Source organism: Leptidea sinapis, chromosome 31, assembly GCF_905404315.1.
Source record: "Leptidea sinapis chromosome 31, ilLepSina1.1, whole genome shotgun sequence".
In the NCBI taxonomy this organism is placed as follows: Eukaryota; Metazoa; Arthropoda; class Insecta; order Lepidoptera; family Pieridae; genus Leptidea; species Leptidea sinapis.
Genome location: NC_066295.1, coordinates 6052335 through 6065330, shown reverse-complemented (window position 1 = coordinate 6065330; position 12996 = coordinate 6052335). Strand labels below are relative to the sequence as shown.

The 12996-nt window shown below is 34.6% G+C and overlaps 1 protein-coding gene across 1 annotated transcript; it reads left to right on the top strand.

Moving 5' to 3' along the window:
• Positions 1–821: 821 nt before the first annotated feature.
• Positions 822–8893, top strand: LOC126974128 (collagenase-like). The gene is made up of 5 exons (XM_050821558.1): positions 822–1035; positions 4846–5119; positions 6650–6748; positions 7643–7836; positions 8761–8893. The coding sequence occupies exons 1-5, from the start codon at positions 835–837 to the stop codon at positions 8863–8865; spliced, it is 873 nt and encodes a 290-aa protein (XP_050677515.1). The 5' UTR covers positions 822–834; the 3' UTR covers positions 8866–8893.
• The last annotated feature ends 4103 nt before the right edge of the window (positions 8894–12996 follow it).

Below are 12996 nucleotides of genomic sequence, written 5' to 3'. Positions count from 1 at the left end.
ATATAGTAGAAAATTCCATAATATACACGTACATAAGTTATGATTACGATCGGATTGAGGGTGAATTTTCTCTCGGGTACGCTGTAATCTTGCTCCCCAACATATGCTGATTAAGGGCTTATGACTCGGGCTAGACTAGCACAGGCACCAATTAATAACCTATAGAAAGTCCGTGAATAATGCGAACCAAATCCAATTACATCGTACGTTTAGCATTTCGTCGACAATACACGTCTAATTACTAAAATGGTTCACGCCACTGGTTTATGTATAATTATCCCATTAGGCAATTTATTATACTCGTTATGATTCTTATATACATCTGGATGGATAACTTCAGATAATTTTTTAAGCTAATTGCTAAGATTGCCTGCCTGCCGAAGTCCGAAGTGTTCTACACTTTACGCGTTTAAACAGAGCTAATAGGAACCCAAGAAATCAGTTACTACGGTCAAAGAATAAGTCGTGTTACTCTCCAACAGTTTGAAAGTTTCTCTTCGAGTATTACGAGTTTCCATTTTGACCACACCATCCCCTTCTTAATCGGCTAATAACATAAAATCAAAAAGTTCAAAACATACATTAACTGAAAAAGTTTTCTACATCATGTGCTTGGCATCAATCATCAATTGTTATATTATTTATCATCTACAACAAAATATAATTATTAAATCCTGTCAAATTTTTCATTATAAATTTATTTAATTAGATTAAAATCCATAATTACTTCATCCGCAATATAATCCGAGATTATCACGTTGGTTCATGATAAAAAGTCGAATATATAAGGCATTTTAGTGAGTTTCCGCGTGGTAGGATTTGTCGTTCTCCAAAATGAAGTTAGTCCTGGTACTATCAGCTCTTGTTGCCGTTTCTGCGGCTTACATCGTCGAACAAGACCAAAACACCGCCTTCAATTACATGGAACGGTTTGGTGTTCCTGAAGCAGAGAGAATACGTAAAGCTGAAGAAGAATACTTTAGTTCTAGAATCACAGGTGGCGCTCCTGCTAACTTAGGACAATTTCCCTACCAGGTATTTATTGATTAACAAAGTATAGTTAACTGTACGTCCGGGGCAGCCCAAAATAGTGGTGTACTTGTAACGATTCGTTAACGTTTAAATAACACACTTTTAATGGATTAAAATGCGTGTTATTGTAACTGTGTTTCTATATTAGATTTTTGCTCAATTACATTTATATTTTACTTAACCCGACGTTTCAATACCTTTCCAGATCTCGTTTTCTGGGGGACTGCAGATGAAATTATTGGTTTAAAAGTGTTTTATTTAAATGTGTAACACTCGCGTTAATCAAAGAAAATACTACGATTAGTTAACATGTATGTGCAGGAGTAACAGCTTAAGGACGCGTTGTCAAAACAGAGACGTATCGAATCGCACCACTACACTGACATCGCTCAAACACATACACGTACTTAAAGTTAGTTGCGGGAATCAAATGAATTTGATACTTTGGCCAGTTTGAATTTTATTTTTCTTAATAACTATGTATTTTTGATAATTGGTTGATGTATTCGTTTAGTAGTTAAATATTAGAACTTTAGATGGCAATTCTGTCGCATAACGTCGTGTGCAGTTTTTTTTATCCAAGATGGCCGCCGCGAAAAATTCTGATTTCAGCAATATGGGTATCATATCCGAGGTTATCGAGGGTGCAGAGAACGATTTTGGGATCATTTTTAAAATCCAAGATGTCCGCCGTGAAAAATTATGATTTCAGCAATATGGGTATCGTATCCGAGGTTATCGAGGACGCAGATAACGATTTTGGGATCACTTTTGAAATACAAGATGGCCGCTGCGCAAAATTATGATTTCAGCAATATGGATATCGTATTCGAGGTTCTCGAGGGTGCAAAGAACGAATTTGGGATCATTTTTGAAGTGAAACTTCTTTGCCCGCATGAGAGTAAAATTTTTACGGATGAAACGGAATAAAGTGTCACGAAAATGAAGGACGTTTTTATCCAAGAAGAGGGGAGGGAGATTGAGTCTGATTGAGATAGAGTGAGAAAATGCGAATGTAGTATGAAGCAGACGTTACCGCTATGAAGTAAAACAAATTCACTACTAGCATTGTATCATGTAGGTTTAGCGCGCGGCCGCGAGTAAGTAGAACATCTTCCCTACTAGCTTTGTATTGTACAGGTTTCATGAGTAATAATAATTAGTAAAACATCTAATAATTTCTAATATTGAGAAAAATAAATTGGTTTAGAGAACAGATTAGGATAATTATTAATATAAACGAGATTTAAAAATTGGTTTTCACAAATAAGTTTCACTTCTGACATGTGTACTTTGTACGCACGCCATTTTTTGTGATGTCTCGTGCTTTGGACGTAGCTTCCCCCTGAGGACACCTCCCCTAAAAGTGGAGTTGAAAAAAATACTGGAGACTTACCTTGTGGGGTATCGTTGAATAGGTCTTTGAAAGTTAGATTCAGGTTTGATACATGACATTTTCTTTGGTCTTTTGAAAATAATGCGGGATTAAGGAAGATATACGTTACATTTTTGTAATAGCTTATACCTTATGATTACAATATCCTTGAAATAACTCTTCTTGACATAATATGGTCATAATAATTGATAAGAAGGGTAGAGCTTCTTGTGGTTAAAAAGAGGATGAAAATTTTTATGCATGTAGGGTATCATTAGATAGGTCTTTCAAAATCAAATTTTGAGATTTTTTAATTAGATTGGTAACGGAATGTGTTTTGTGAATATTGTGGGTGGAAAGTCGAAACGTAAATATTTCTATATTTATGGAATGAAGAATTAATTTAGCATGTGGGATATTATTAGACAGGTCTTTTATAATATAATTTAAGTTTATGAATGAATTCTACTTTTGACGATGTAACTGACACCCATGAAGAAAATTTTGTAGATTTCATAGGCGCCATCATGGATTTCGATTTTGACCCGATATTTGTTATTGTTGACCCCAAAAACCATGAAAATGACACCCATGATGAGAAGTTGGGGAATTTCATAGGCGCCATCTTGGATTTCGATTGTGACCTGAAATTCGTTATTGTTGACCCCAAAAACCATGAAAATGACACCCATGAAGAGAAGTTGGTAAATTTCATAATCGCAAATTTGAATTTTGATTTTGACCCGATATTCGATATTGCTGACCCCGAAAACCATGAAAATGGCACCCATGAAGAGAAGTTGGTACATTTCATAGGCGCCATCTTGGATTTCGAATTTGACCCGATATTCGTTATTGCTGACCCCGAAAACCTTGAAAATGACACCCATGAAGAGAAGTTGGTGAATTTCATAGGGGCCATCTTGAAATTCGATTTTGAACCGAAATTCGTTATTGTTGACCCCGATAACCATGAAAACGACAGCCATAAAGAGAAGTTGGTAAAATTCATAGGCGCCATCTTTGATTTAGATTTTGACCCGAAATTCGTTATTGTTGACCCCGAAAACCAATAAAATGACATCCATGAAGAGAAGTTGGTAAATTTCTAACTGAGTACAAAATATGTAAAGTATCAAAGACAGTATTGTAGAGCGTATAAAAAATATTCATGTTCAAACAGCGATGTTTCCGAGTACGAGCTGCTGCTTACAACCGACACAGTGTCTACCCACGACGGCGGCCGAGTGCGGACTGACGTTGTTTCGATAGATCTTGCTGTGCAATGCGTACGGAGTGACAAAATAAAATAACCCTTAATACCACACTTTAAAGCTCATGCTTATCAGAAAAATATATGAATTTTAGACGATTCATTTTTTTTTTCTGAGATTATTTATAACATATTTATTAATTTATTTCCCGTGTTTTTGAAAATATTATATCTGCTTTTCTTAGGTAATTTTTAAGAGACAAATTTATGTAAGTAGTAGCAGAAAACTGATCCTGAATGAATCCCCACTTCGTCAATTTTGTGTGAAGAGGTAACGGATAATCGTTTTTGCGACATAAAATATCAAAATTTCAAAGCAAAAATTTCCCGCTGATTAGAGATAAAGAAGTAATCTATTTGTGGCAATTTTTAGTTTTCTTATATTTAGTTTAATTTCATCACAAACTCTACCGAAAAATATCTTATTTTTGTCGGATTCGTAAACGCGTCCTTAATAAATAGTTGAGTGTTAGCTCTAGAGTCCTTCGCTATGATCCAATATGACACCCATTATGTAAAACAGTGCTTACTCCCATTCGGTCTTACAAATAAACTGCCATTATACCTAAGAATAAGACAAGAATATGCTATATTATTTTATTTTATTTATTTATTTAAATATTAACAAATAGACATTTTGCTCATGATTGGTTTATAGTGGTTGGCTTGACATTTAGAAAACTTCAGTTTCTTTTTTCATTCTATCGACAGTTTTGTCAGTGATATATCAGAGACAAAACTGTCAATACCTATAGTTAACATTTTGCATATTTTTGGTTTATTCTCAGATATAACTTTACACATTTCACAACACATCCATTTTTAAATAGTTGTTCATTGCCTCTTCGAAATTGATTAAATAATCAATAAACGGGGGTTGCACAACCATCTCGTCAATTATATTTTAAGTAAGGGACGAGACGAGCAGGATGATAACTGATGGTAATTGATACGCCTTGCCCATTACAATACAATGCCACTCAGGATTCTTGAAAAACCCAAAAAGTCAGAGTGGTACTGCAATTGCGCTCGGCACCTTCAGACATGAGATGTTAAGTCTCATTTGCCCAGTAATTTCAGCAGCCATAATCTAGCCGGCATCCTGAGCACAGGAGCCTCCCACTGGTAAACTACTATAAACTATATTATTTATGAATATTTCTAGGCTGGCCTCATTTCCGACATCCAAGGAATAAGTGGACAAGGTGTATGCGGTGGATCCCTCCTCAGCGCCAACAGAGTTATCACAGCTGCTCACTGCTGGTTTGATGGAGTCAATCGGGCTTGGAGATTCACGGTGGTGCTTGGTTCTGTGACCCTGTTCGCAGGAGGCGTCAGGGTCCAGTCGACTGATGTTGTCATGCACTCCAGTTGGACTCCATCCCTTGTTCGTAATGATATTGCAATGATAAGGCTACCTGTACAACTAGCGTTTACCAGTGAGTTGATAATATTTATATTTTTTTGGAAGAGGAGGACATTCGAGCGTACGGTAATGTTAAGTGATCACCACCACCCACATTCTCTTGCAACACCAGATGAATCACAGGAGCGTTGCCGGCCTTTAAGGTAGGTGTGCGTGCTTTTTTTTATGTACCCATGAGTTATTATCCCAGAAACTCTCTCATTCCACAGCTTGGTTTTACGTGGAAAAAAGTTCCTTGAAAATCGCACTGTAGAGGACCGCCACACATCCAGATGGTGGGGATGATATAGTGTTTAATTTTCATTGAAGTTTATTTATTTTATTCTTGGATAATATATACGCCTAGATAGACTGTGACAGATGTGACCCAGTCGAAAAAAATAGCAACAAACCGCTAGCCTCTATTTTCTGCAACGCGAGCACACTAAAACAAAGTGACTGACATATTGCGAGTGTAAGACGTAGCTATCATGCACACTACAGTAATAAGCCGGACGTAATATTAGACGTATAAATGATCTTAGATTTAATTGACTAATATTACTTGCAAATTGAGTGTAGACAACGACTAAAAGTTAAACGTTTTTATACTGACATAAAGTAAACAAAAATTCAGTAAACAAAGATTCAATCTGTGCCAGCTTATTACAAGTACCATTATTGTTTATAGCTGACCCGGCCAACGTTGTTTTGCTATATAAATTATTTTAGAGTTAAACCGTTTCTTGGATATTGCAACATTACTTTATTTTTCTAAAATATTTTTTTTTTGAAAAATAAATGTAGCCTAAGTTACTGCTTATTATATAAGCCACCTGACAATGAAAGTCCCGTCAAAATCGGTCCAGCCATTTCGGAGATTAGCCGGACCAAACAGACAGACATACAGACATAAATTGTAAAAAATGTTATTTTGGTATATGTACCGTATATGTGTACATTTACATGTTGTAAAAAACGGTTATTTCAATATTACAAACAGAGGTTACGTTTTCATTTGGACAGTATGATCCCTGTAAAATTAAAAATTGCTGTTATCATTGCGTCGCTATTATTATAAGTAGGTATATTGCTGAGAGTTTAACAAGATTCACGAACCATGCGTCACTATAACAGTTGGCTCAGTTGGTAAGAGCGCTCGGACGGGACCCGATAGGTCGCAGATTTGAGTCCCACATCGTTCATAAATTTTGTTAAAAATTTATTTGTATAATTAATCCCAGAAGTGAGGAATATCACCCTAAAAATAACAATTTGTTAAGAATTGAAAGAGCGAATTCTCAAGTAATTTTCCAAATATTAGGGTTGAGCAGGTTATCAACTGTAAAGTAGATCCTGTAAATGGAGCCAAAACCTAAGATTACAACAAGACATACCATGCTTTACGAACCTTGCTTCATGTGAACGATTGGCTCAGTTGGTGAGAGCGCTCGTACGGAACCCGAGAGAACGCAGGTTCGAGTCCCGCATCGTCCATAAATTTTATTAGTATACTATATCGCTATTTAATACTAATTTATTATCCTTTTAATAATCGTTACAGATAATATACAGCCCATCGCCCTACCAACTGGTTCTGAAGTCAACGAAGCCTTCACTGGAGTAACCGCCGTAGCTTCTGGTTTTGGAATGCTGGGAAATAGTGAGATATATTTCTAATATTCTTTTAAATAATAAGGACTACTGAACTGAATATAACAAATATATTTATTATATATGCAATTTAATGGACAGAAATGTCTTCTTGTGACCGATTTTTTATTTTTTATTTTAATTACTGAATCTATCATATGTTTGGAAAAAGTAGAGCTCATAAAAGAACATAGTACCAGAATATCAACGGCCAATCTTTGCAATTAAAAGAGTATTTTACAATGGCTGTATTATACATAAAAAAATAGTTTGTTAGGTGCTACATCTAATATATGAAAAGTGTTCAAAGCGTTTTAAATATCAAATATTTCATAAAAAGAATAAACTGTAGAAATATATAATATTTTTTTTTGACACACTTTTTACACAAATTATCTTGCCCCAAGTTAAGCATATATAGCCTGTGTTATAGGTTACACAAGACAATAATATTTTTAATACAATATACTTACTTAAACATACATAAATTCATATAAACATACATAAATACATTCAAACATCCATGACTCGGAAACAAACATCCATATTCATCATATAAATGCTTGTACCTAACCGCGATTCGAACTCGGGACCTCTAGCTTAGTATGTAGGATCGCTAACCACTCGGCTATACAGGTCGTCAAATATAGTAAATAATCACCATTATATATTAAAACTTAAAAATTATTCCAATCGGTTCACTAGTTTCCGCAGTATAACAGGGAATAAAATAGCCCTCCATTTATTATAGTTCACAATATTAGCTTTTTGCTTAAACTCTTCAAACATATCTGTTGGCTAGGAATTAGATCGGCTCCTTGCCATTACCGACTCTTTTCTTTTTCAAATTTAATCCACACACACATCACAGAAAGCTGATGTATTTATATATTTTTTTTTAAAGATATCAACATTAACAACAATCAATTCCTGAGCCACGTGTCACTCCAAGTCATCTCAAACAACGTCTGTTGGCTGTCATTCCCCTTGATCGTGCAAAGCTCTAACATCTGCACGAGTGGAGCCGGCGGCACCAGCCCTTGCAGAGGGGATTCTGGTGGCCCACTCGCACTCACAAGAAGCGGCAGAACAATCTTGGTAAACGGATTTCTAAACTATTTTATTTTTATTAAATTTTTATATATGCGCATCGTAAGTCTATCGGCCTTATGTTTACAAATAGACATTTTGCTTATGATTGGTTTATTCGGACGTATAACGTTTCCCGGGTTTTGTCGAGTATTTGTAAGGCTGGTGGACATGACATAGTGATGCTAGTTTAACATTGCACAACTGGGAAGAGATGGGCCATGGGCCATGTTACGGGCTATCCTAATTTGGGGGTCGGGGGTAATTTTAAGCAAATTTGTATTTCTTTTTTGCAACAAATTAACTCAACTTAAGTTATTATTATTATAATTATTAGTCGGAAAACTTATTTGTAAGGTCGTATGTGTTTAAATTAATCATTTATCAATCTTGATTTATTTGACGTATCAAGGAACATTGCCAATACAATAATTTAATTACTTTTAATTTTAATTAATTAAAACATGGACAGATTTACGATATAAGATGAGATTATGCTTCTTCATAAGTTCTATTGATGCTCTTTTAAAAATAACTTAAGAATGATTATACAAATAATGTATAAAAAGAGTCTTAAAATATGTTTTATCTACCGTATAATTTAATTTAAAATATCTCATTAGAATTTATATCACTCCATAGAACACTTCAATAAAAAACATATTGTCTAGTTCTTAATGTGTATTTTATTATATTATAATTTTTTTAATTTTTTCTGAATATTAGCAAATATTGATATACATATTTCATTTATCAAATGTTTGTGAAGAGCTATCTTAAAATTAACAACAGCAGTTTAAATTTGTCTCAAATTTATAAAAATAGAAGTTTGAATCGATGTATAAATAAAAGTAGCCTGGTGTACAAGTTCGACGCAAGTAGTATTTATTATTAAAATGAATATATTTCTAATACTAAAATTTTCTGTTTCAGCTCGGTATAACCTCTTTCGGCTCCCCCCAGGGTTGTGAGAGTGGTAATCCGGCGGCCTTTGTAAGAGTTACGTCATATCTCGACTTTATTCAAGCCAATCTTTAAGCTAAGAAATAAAACTATATGTATAACATTATGTATCTTTTATTATACATTCATTATAATATTGTTCGTAAAAACGTACAAAACCCTACAAGTAAAAATAAATAATATTTTAGATAATTTGACCAATGGACCGAATTTAAAATTATAAATCGTCTGTATCGGGGACTTTAATTGGTTAATGTTTTAGGGAGTAACCTCGGGATTTGCAGCTTTTCTTTAGTAATTAGGGTCGTGTACAATAAAAGTCCAATCTTCACTACATTTATTACTCCAAGCCAGACATAACAATGTATAGTATTCTTACTCTGAGTTTTATATTTGAGTCCTATTTGGCCTTTGTTTAGAAGTGACCATGAAACTGAACGTCATTCCATACTTTGACTGCGGAATCGACAAGCGCTTGCAGTTTATAATCGACTAACGGCATTTCCCAATATACTATCTACAGATAGAGATAAATTACTACCTTCTACTGTCAGTAAGTAGCTGTCAATAATCTGAAGCCGTATATACCCGATAAGTCACTCTTATCGCCTTATATTGGGACGCGTGTATTGCAATTTTCATACAAACCTCTATCGCTGGTAAGCTATACGTCGTCCCATTGACAGACAGCGTGTACGGATAAGGTGAGTTACCGTCGATAAGTTTATTGGGACAGAAAAGTCAGCGATAGTTACGATTTTTATCTCAAGTAAGAGATCGACCGAATATTGGGAACGGCCGTAATAGTTGAACGAAATTGAGCATACACTTTGACGGATCAGTATCAGGTGGAACTAGAACTGTTTTCTATATTATAATAACCCCTTAATTAATCATTTAGATCGCCATTAGTAAGAGAATCATATTAATTATTTAAGCAAACTTTACAGAATTTACATTTCATAAATTATATACAATCGATTGTCATCTTGCAACCCTGTAGCCGATTTTGTGGATGGAACATAATAATATAAAAAACGCGGTACAAAAATAGTTGTAGACCGTAGAATGGCAAAATTTGGAAGTTATGTGTATTTTTCAATGCTGAATCATAATAAAATAAAAATGAAAAAATTTACAAAAAAAAATATATTTAAGGGTGGGTCCCTTTCATCATAGGGTGACTCACCCTTAAATAAGATGATGAGAGTTGGGTATGATAAAAAGATGTTGGCCGATTCTCAGACCTACCCGATATGCACACAAAATTTCATACAAATCGGTTCAGCCGTTTCGGAGGAGTTTGGTAACAAACACTGGGACACGAGAAGTTTATATATTAGAGCTATATTGCTTATACCAAAGTTTGACAGGTTGAAATTATTAAGACGAATATACTCGTAGTGTAGAGAAATTTATACAATATAAGTAAAAAATAATTATGGAATAATAACGTTATAGAAATTATTCTATGGATTGGTGATTATATAAAATGAAGAAGGTGTCCAGAGTAACATCCACAACATACGTATGATATACAGGTAAGGATTACCCACAGTACTGCACATGTCCGCTACACGAACGGGAGAATACGATCGGGACACGTGACTTTTCTGAACGCAATGCGACATGTTAGATTATAATCCATGGTGCTCCAACAGTTGATGTGTCAATGGCCTATTTGACCTGTTCCCAATTTTCGCTTGCGCTGAATTACTTGCGCCCGTTCTTCTCAGGTCTGAGGCATTAATTTCCGAATGGGTTGTAGTTTTTGGCTTTCAATAAGTGATTTCGTATCCTAATTGGAATAAAAATAATATTTAAGAAAAAATAATAAAAATCCACATAGAGAATAAACTCTAAAAAAAATTTAGTAAAGACATATAATTAGGTCCTACAGTAATTATTCTGGATTCTCAGTAATAATGCCATATATATAATGTAAATTTTTTTCAAAGTTTATCCCTTCATTATTTACATACTTGCATTATATAAAGCAGCTTTACGGGCCTTGCAAATCGTAAACCTCTTAGTTTATCTTTAGTTTTCGGAAATAAACTATGAAGTAATGTTTATGAACTAATTCGGACCTACAAAATTTGTGTGTAAGTACGTCAAATATTTTAATTATTTGGATGTGCTCAAGGCGCTGGTAGACCATGCGTTGATTCTCGAATGGTATCCGCTGCAGGCACAGAACATTTATCCTGTCCTTCAAGGATTTAAGGCAACGAAAACATATCACCCTGATGTATACATATTAGATTTTAATGCTCCAGTTTATAGGCCGAATTACAGATGGTAGAACTATCTGCTTGAAAGGATGCCTTGTGGATGATTTCAATCTTAGATTTATAATATAAAATTTAGAAGTAGGTCCCCGATATTTCTAACGGCCAACGTAATGGAAGGTAGTTTGAAACTCCTATCCCGTTTATATTTACAGCAACCCATCCAACATCAAATTCAAATACTTTTATTCAAATTGGGATGTGACATCACTTATTAAAAGTCAAAAACTATTTCGAAACGAATGCCTCAGACCTGAGAAGAATGGGCGTAACAAACTCAGCGGGCTTTTTTTTTAAATATGGTGACAAAGTAATACCGTACACTTAAACTGATTGTTGAATAGCCTGAGGGCGGTCGCTCCATTCCCAATCTGTGGTATCATTAAGAACTCAAGTACAGGTCTTAGAAGTCAACGTCCAGGTAAAGAGTTTTTCCAATTTTCTGGTGAAAGTACCAGTCCATAGTAGTCCATTTGAAAACAATGTTCAACCCACTAAATACATTGTGATTTTAATAATAATAAATTATTAATGTTTAAAGTAAAAATAATTAATATCGACAAAAGATCATAGAAATTCACTCAAGCTCAGTCACATTTAGCAGTTGTTGTAAAACATAAGATAATATGATACAACAATAAAGTATCAAATCACAGAGAAAACCGTCACACAACCACAACCACTACTACTATAATAGTGACAAATACCTTTAAAGATTTATTATTTTAAGTAAGTTGGTATTGATTAATAACTACACAATCAAATAACTTTCAAACTTTATCGGCAAAACAAACATTTTATAAACGATTAAGAGGTATAATGCGATCGTGACAATAAGGTAAAACTAGTAATATTTATGTATTATTAAGCGACTTGAGTCTGTAATTCCAAATATTACAGTATAAGGTATTTTAACTACGGTAGGTACAAATGGGCAGACTCATGTTTACATACCACGCAATGAAAAGTTATGACATATTAGCAATCGAGTGCCAGTAAAAGCACAAACGTCGAGTAAATAGATGACGAGCAAATGTTGGATGTAGTTGAAGTAGCCGTGGACTAAAAGAAAGACATGTTTGTGTGCCAGCAGTTCAAGAAAAAGACATCTTAACAATTGACACCAATGTATTGAATGCAAAATGTGAAAGTCTCTGGATTTTGAAGCAACCATACATAATACATAGCCTAGACCTTTTATTTCATAAACTTATAATTCTAATTATACTTTCTTGTAACACCAGAGGATTAACATGTTATCGGCTTTATATTTGAGCGTGCGTGCCCTATTGTAGGCACCCGTGAGGTTTCGACCTGGGAACACATTCCATCCACATTCATGAAGCTCATTCCACAGTTTCGCTGTACGTCAAGCAAAATGACTTGAAAACTGCACAATACTAAACTACCAGTGCTCTTTGAACGGCGTTCACTTGTCGTTGCGTAAAGCCGTCGCTTCAATGTGTGTCTTCAACCGCATTTATTACGGGGTGTGTTCCGTTTCAGTTCAGTTCGTGTTCAGTTGAATAATTGTCAAAATCCCGAAAATTATGCATAAACTATTTATCCCGATGTCAGAAGTGCCAAGTGATTATAGAGCACGATTGTTTTGTACAAGTGGCACCCATTAGCACTTATGAGTTACCAAAACGTACAATATCTAGCTACTTATTTAAGGCTAATCCTATTCACTTATATATGTCAAACATTCTCCGTTGGCTAGATCAGTACAACCGTCCCTAAAATATCTATCGTGTATTGACTATTTAGCGAATGCCCACAATGCATTTCCTGTAATAGCATGACTTGTAAGAGCACTATTATACAATGGAAAACTTTCCTCAGAGTCCACCAAATTGTTGCCAAGTCACTAGTATCCGTATATTAATAAAGATATCGCAAAAAAACATTCGAT

Bases quoted from the DNA above. Each gene is read 5' to 3' on its own strand.
- LOC126974128 (XM_050821558.1), top strand. From the start codon at position 835: ATGAAGTTAGTCCTGGTACTATCAGCTCTTGTTGCCGTTTCTGCGGCT. The intron at 5,120-6,649 runs GTGAGTTGATAA...TAATCGTTACAG, and splicing joins TGTACAACTAGCGTTTACCA to ATAATATACAGCCCATCGCC. The intron at 6,749-7,642 runs GTGAGATATATT...TTTTTTTTAAAG, and splicing joins TTTTGGAATGCTGGGAAATA to ATATCAACATTAACAACAAT.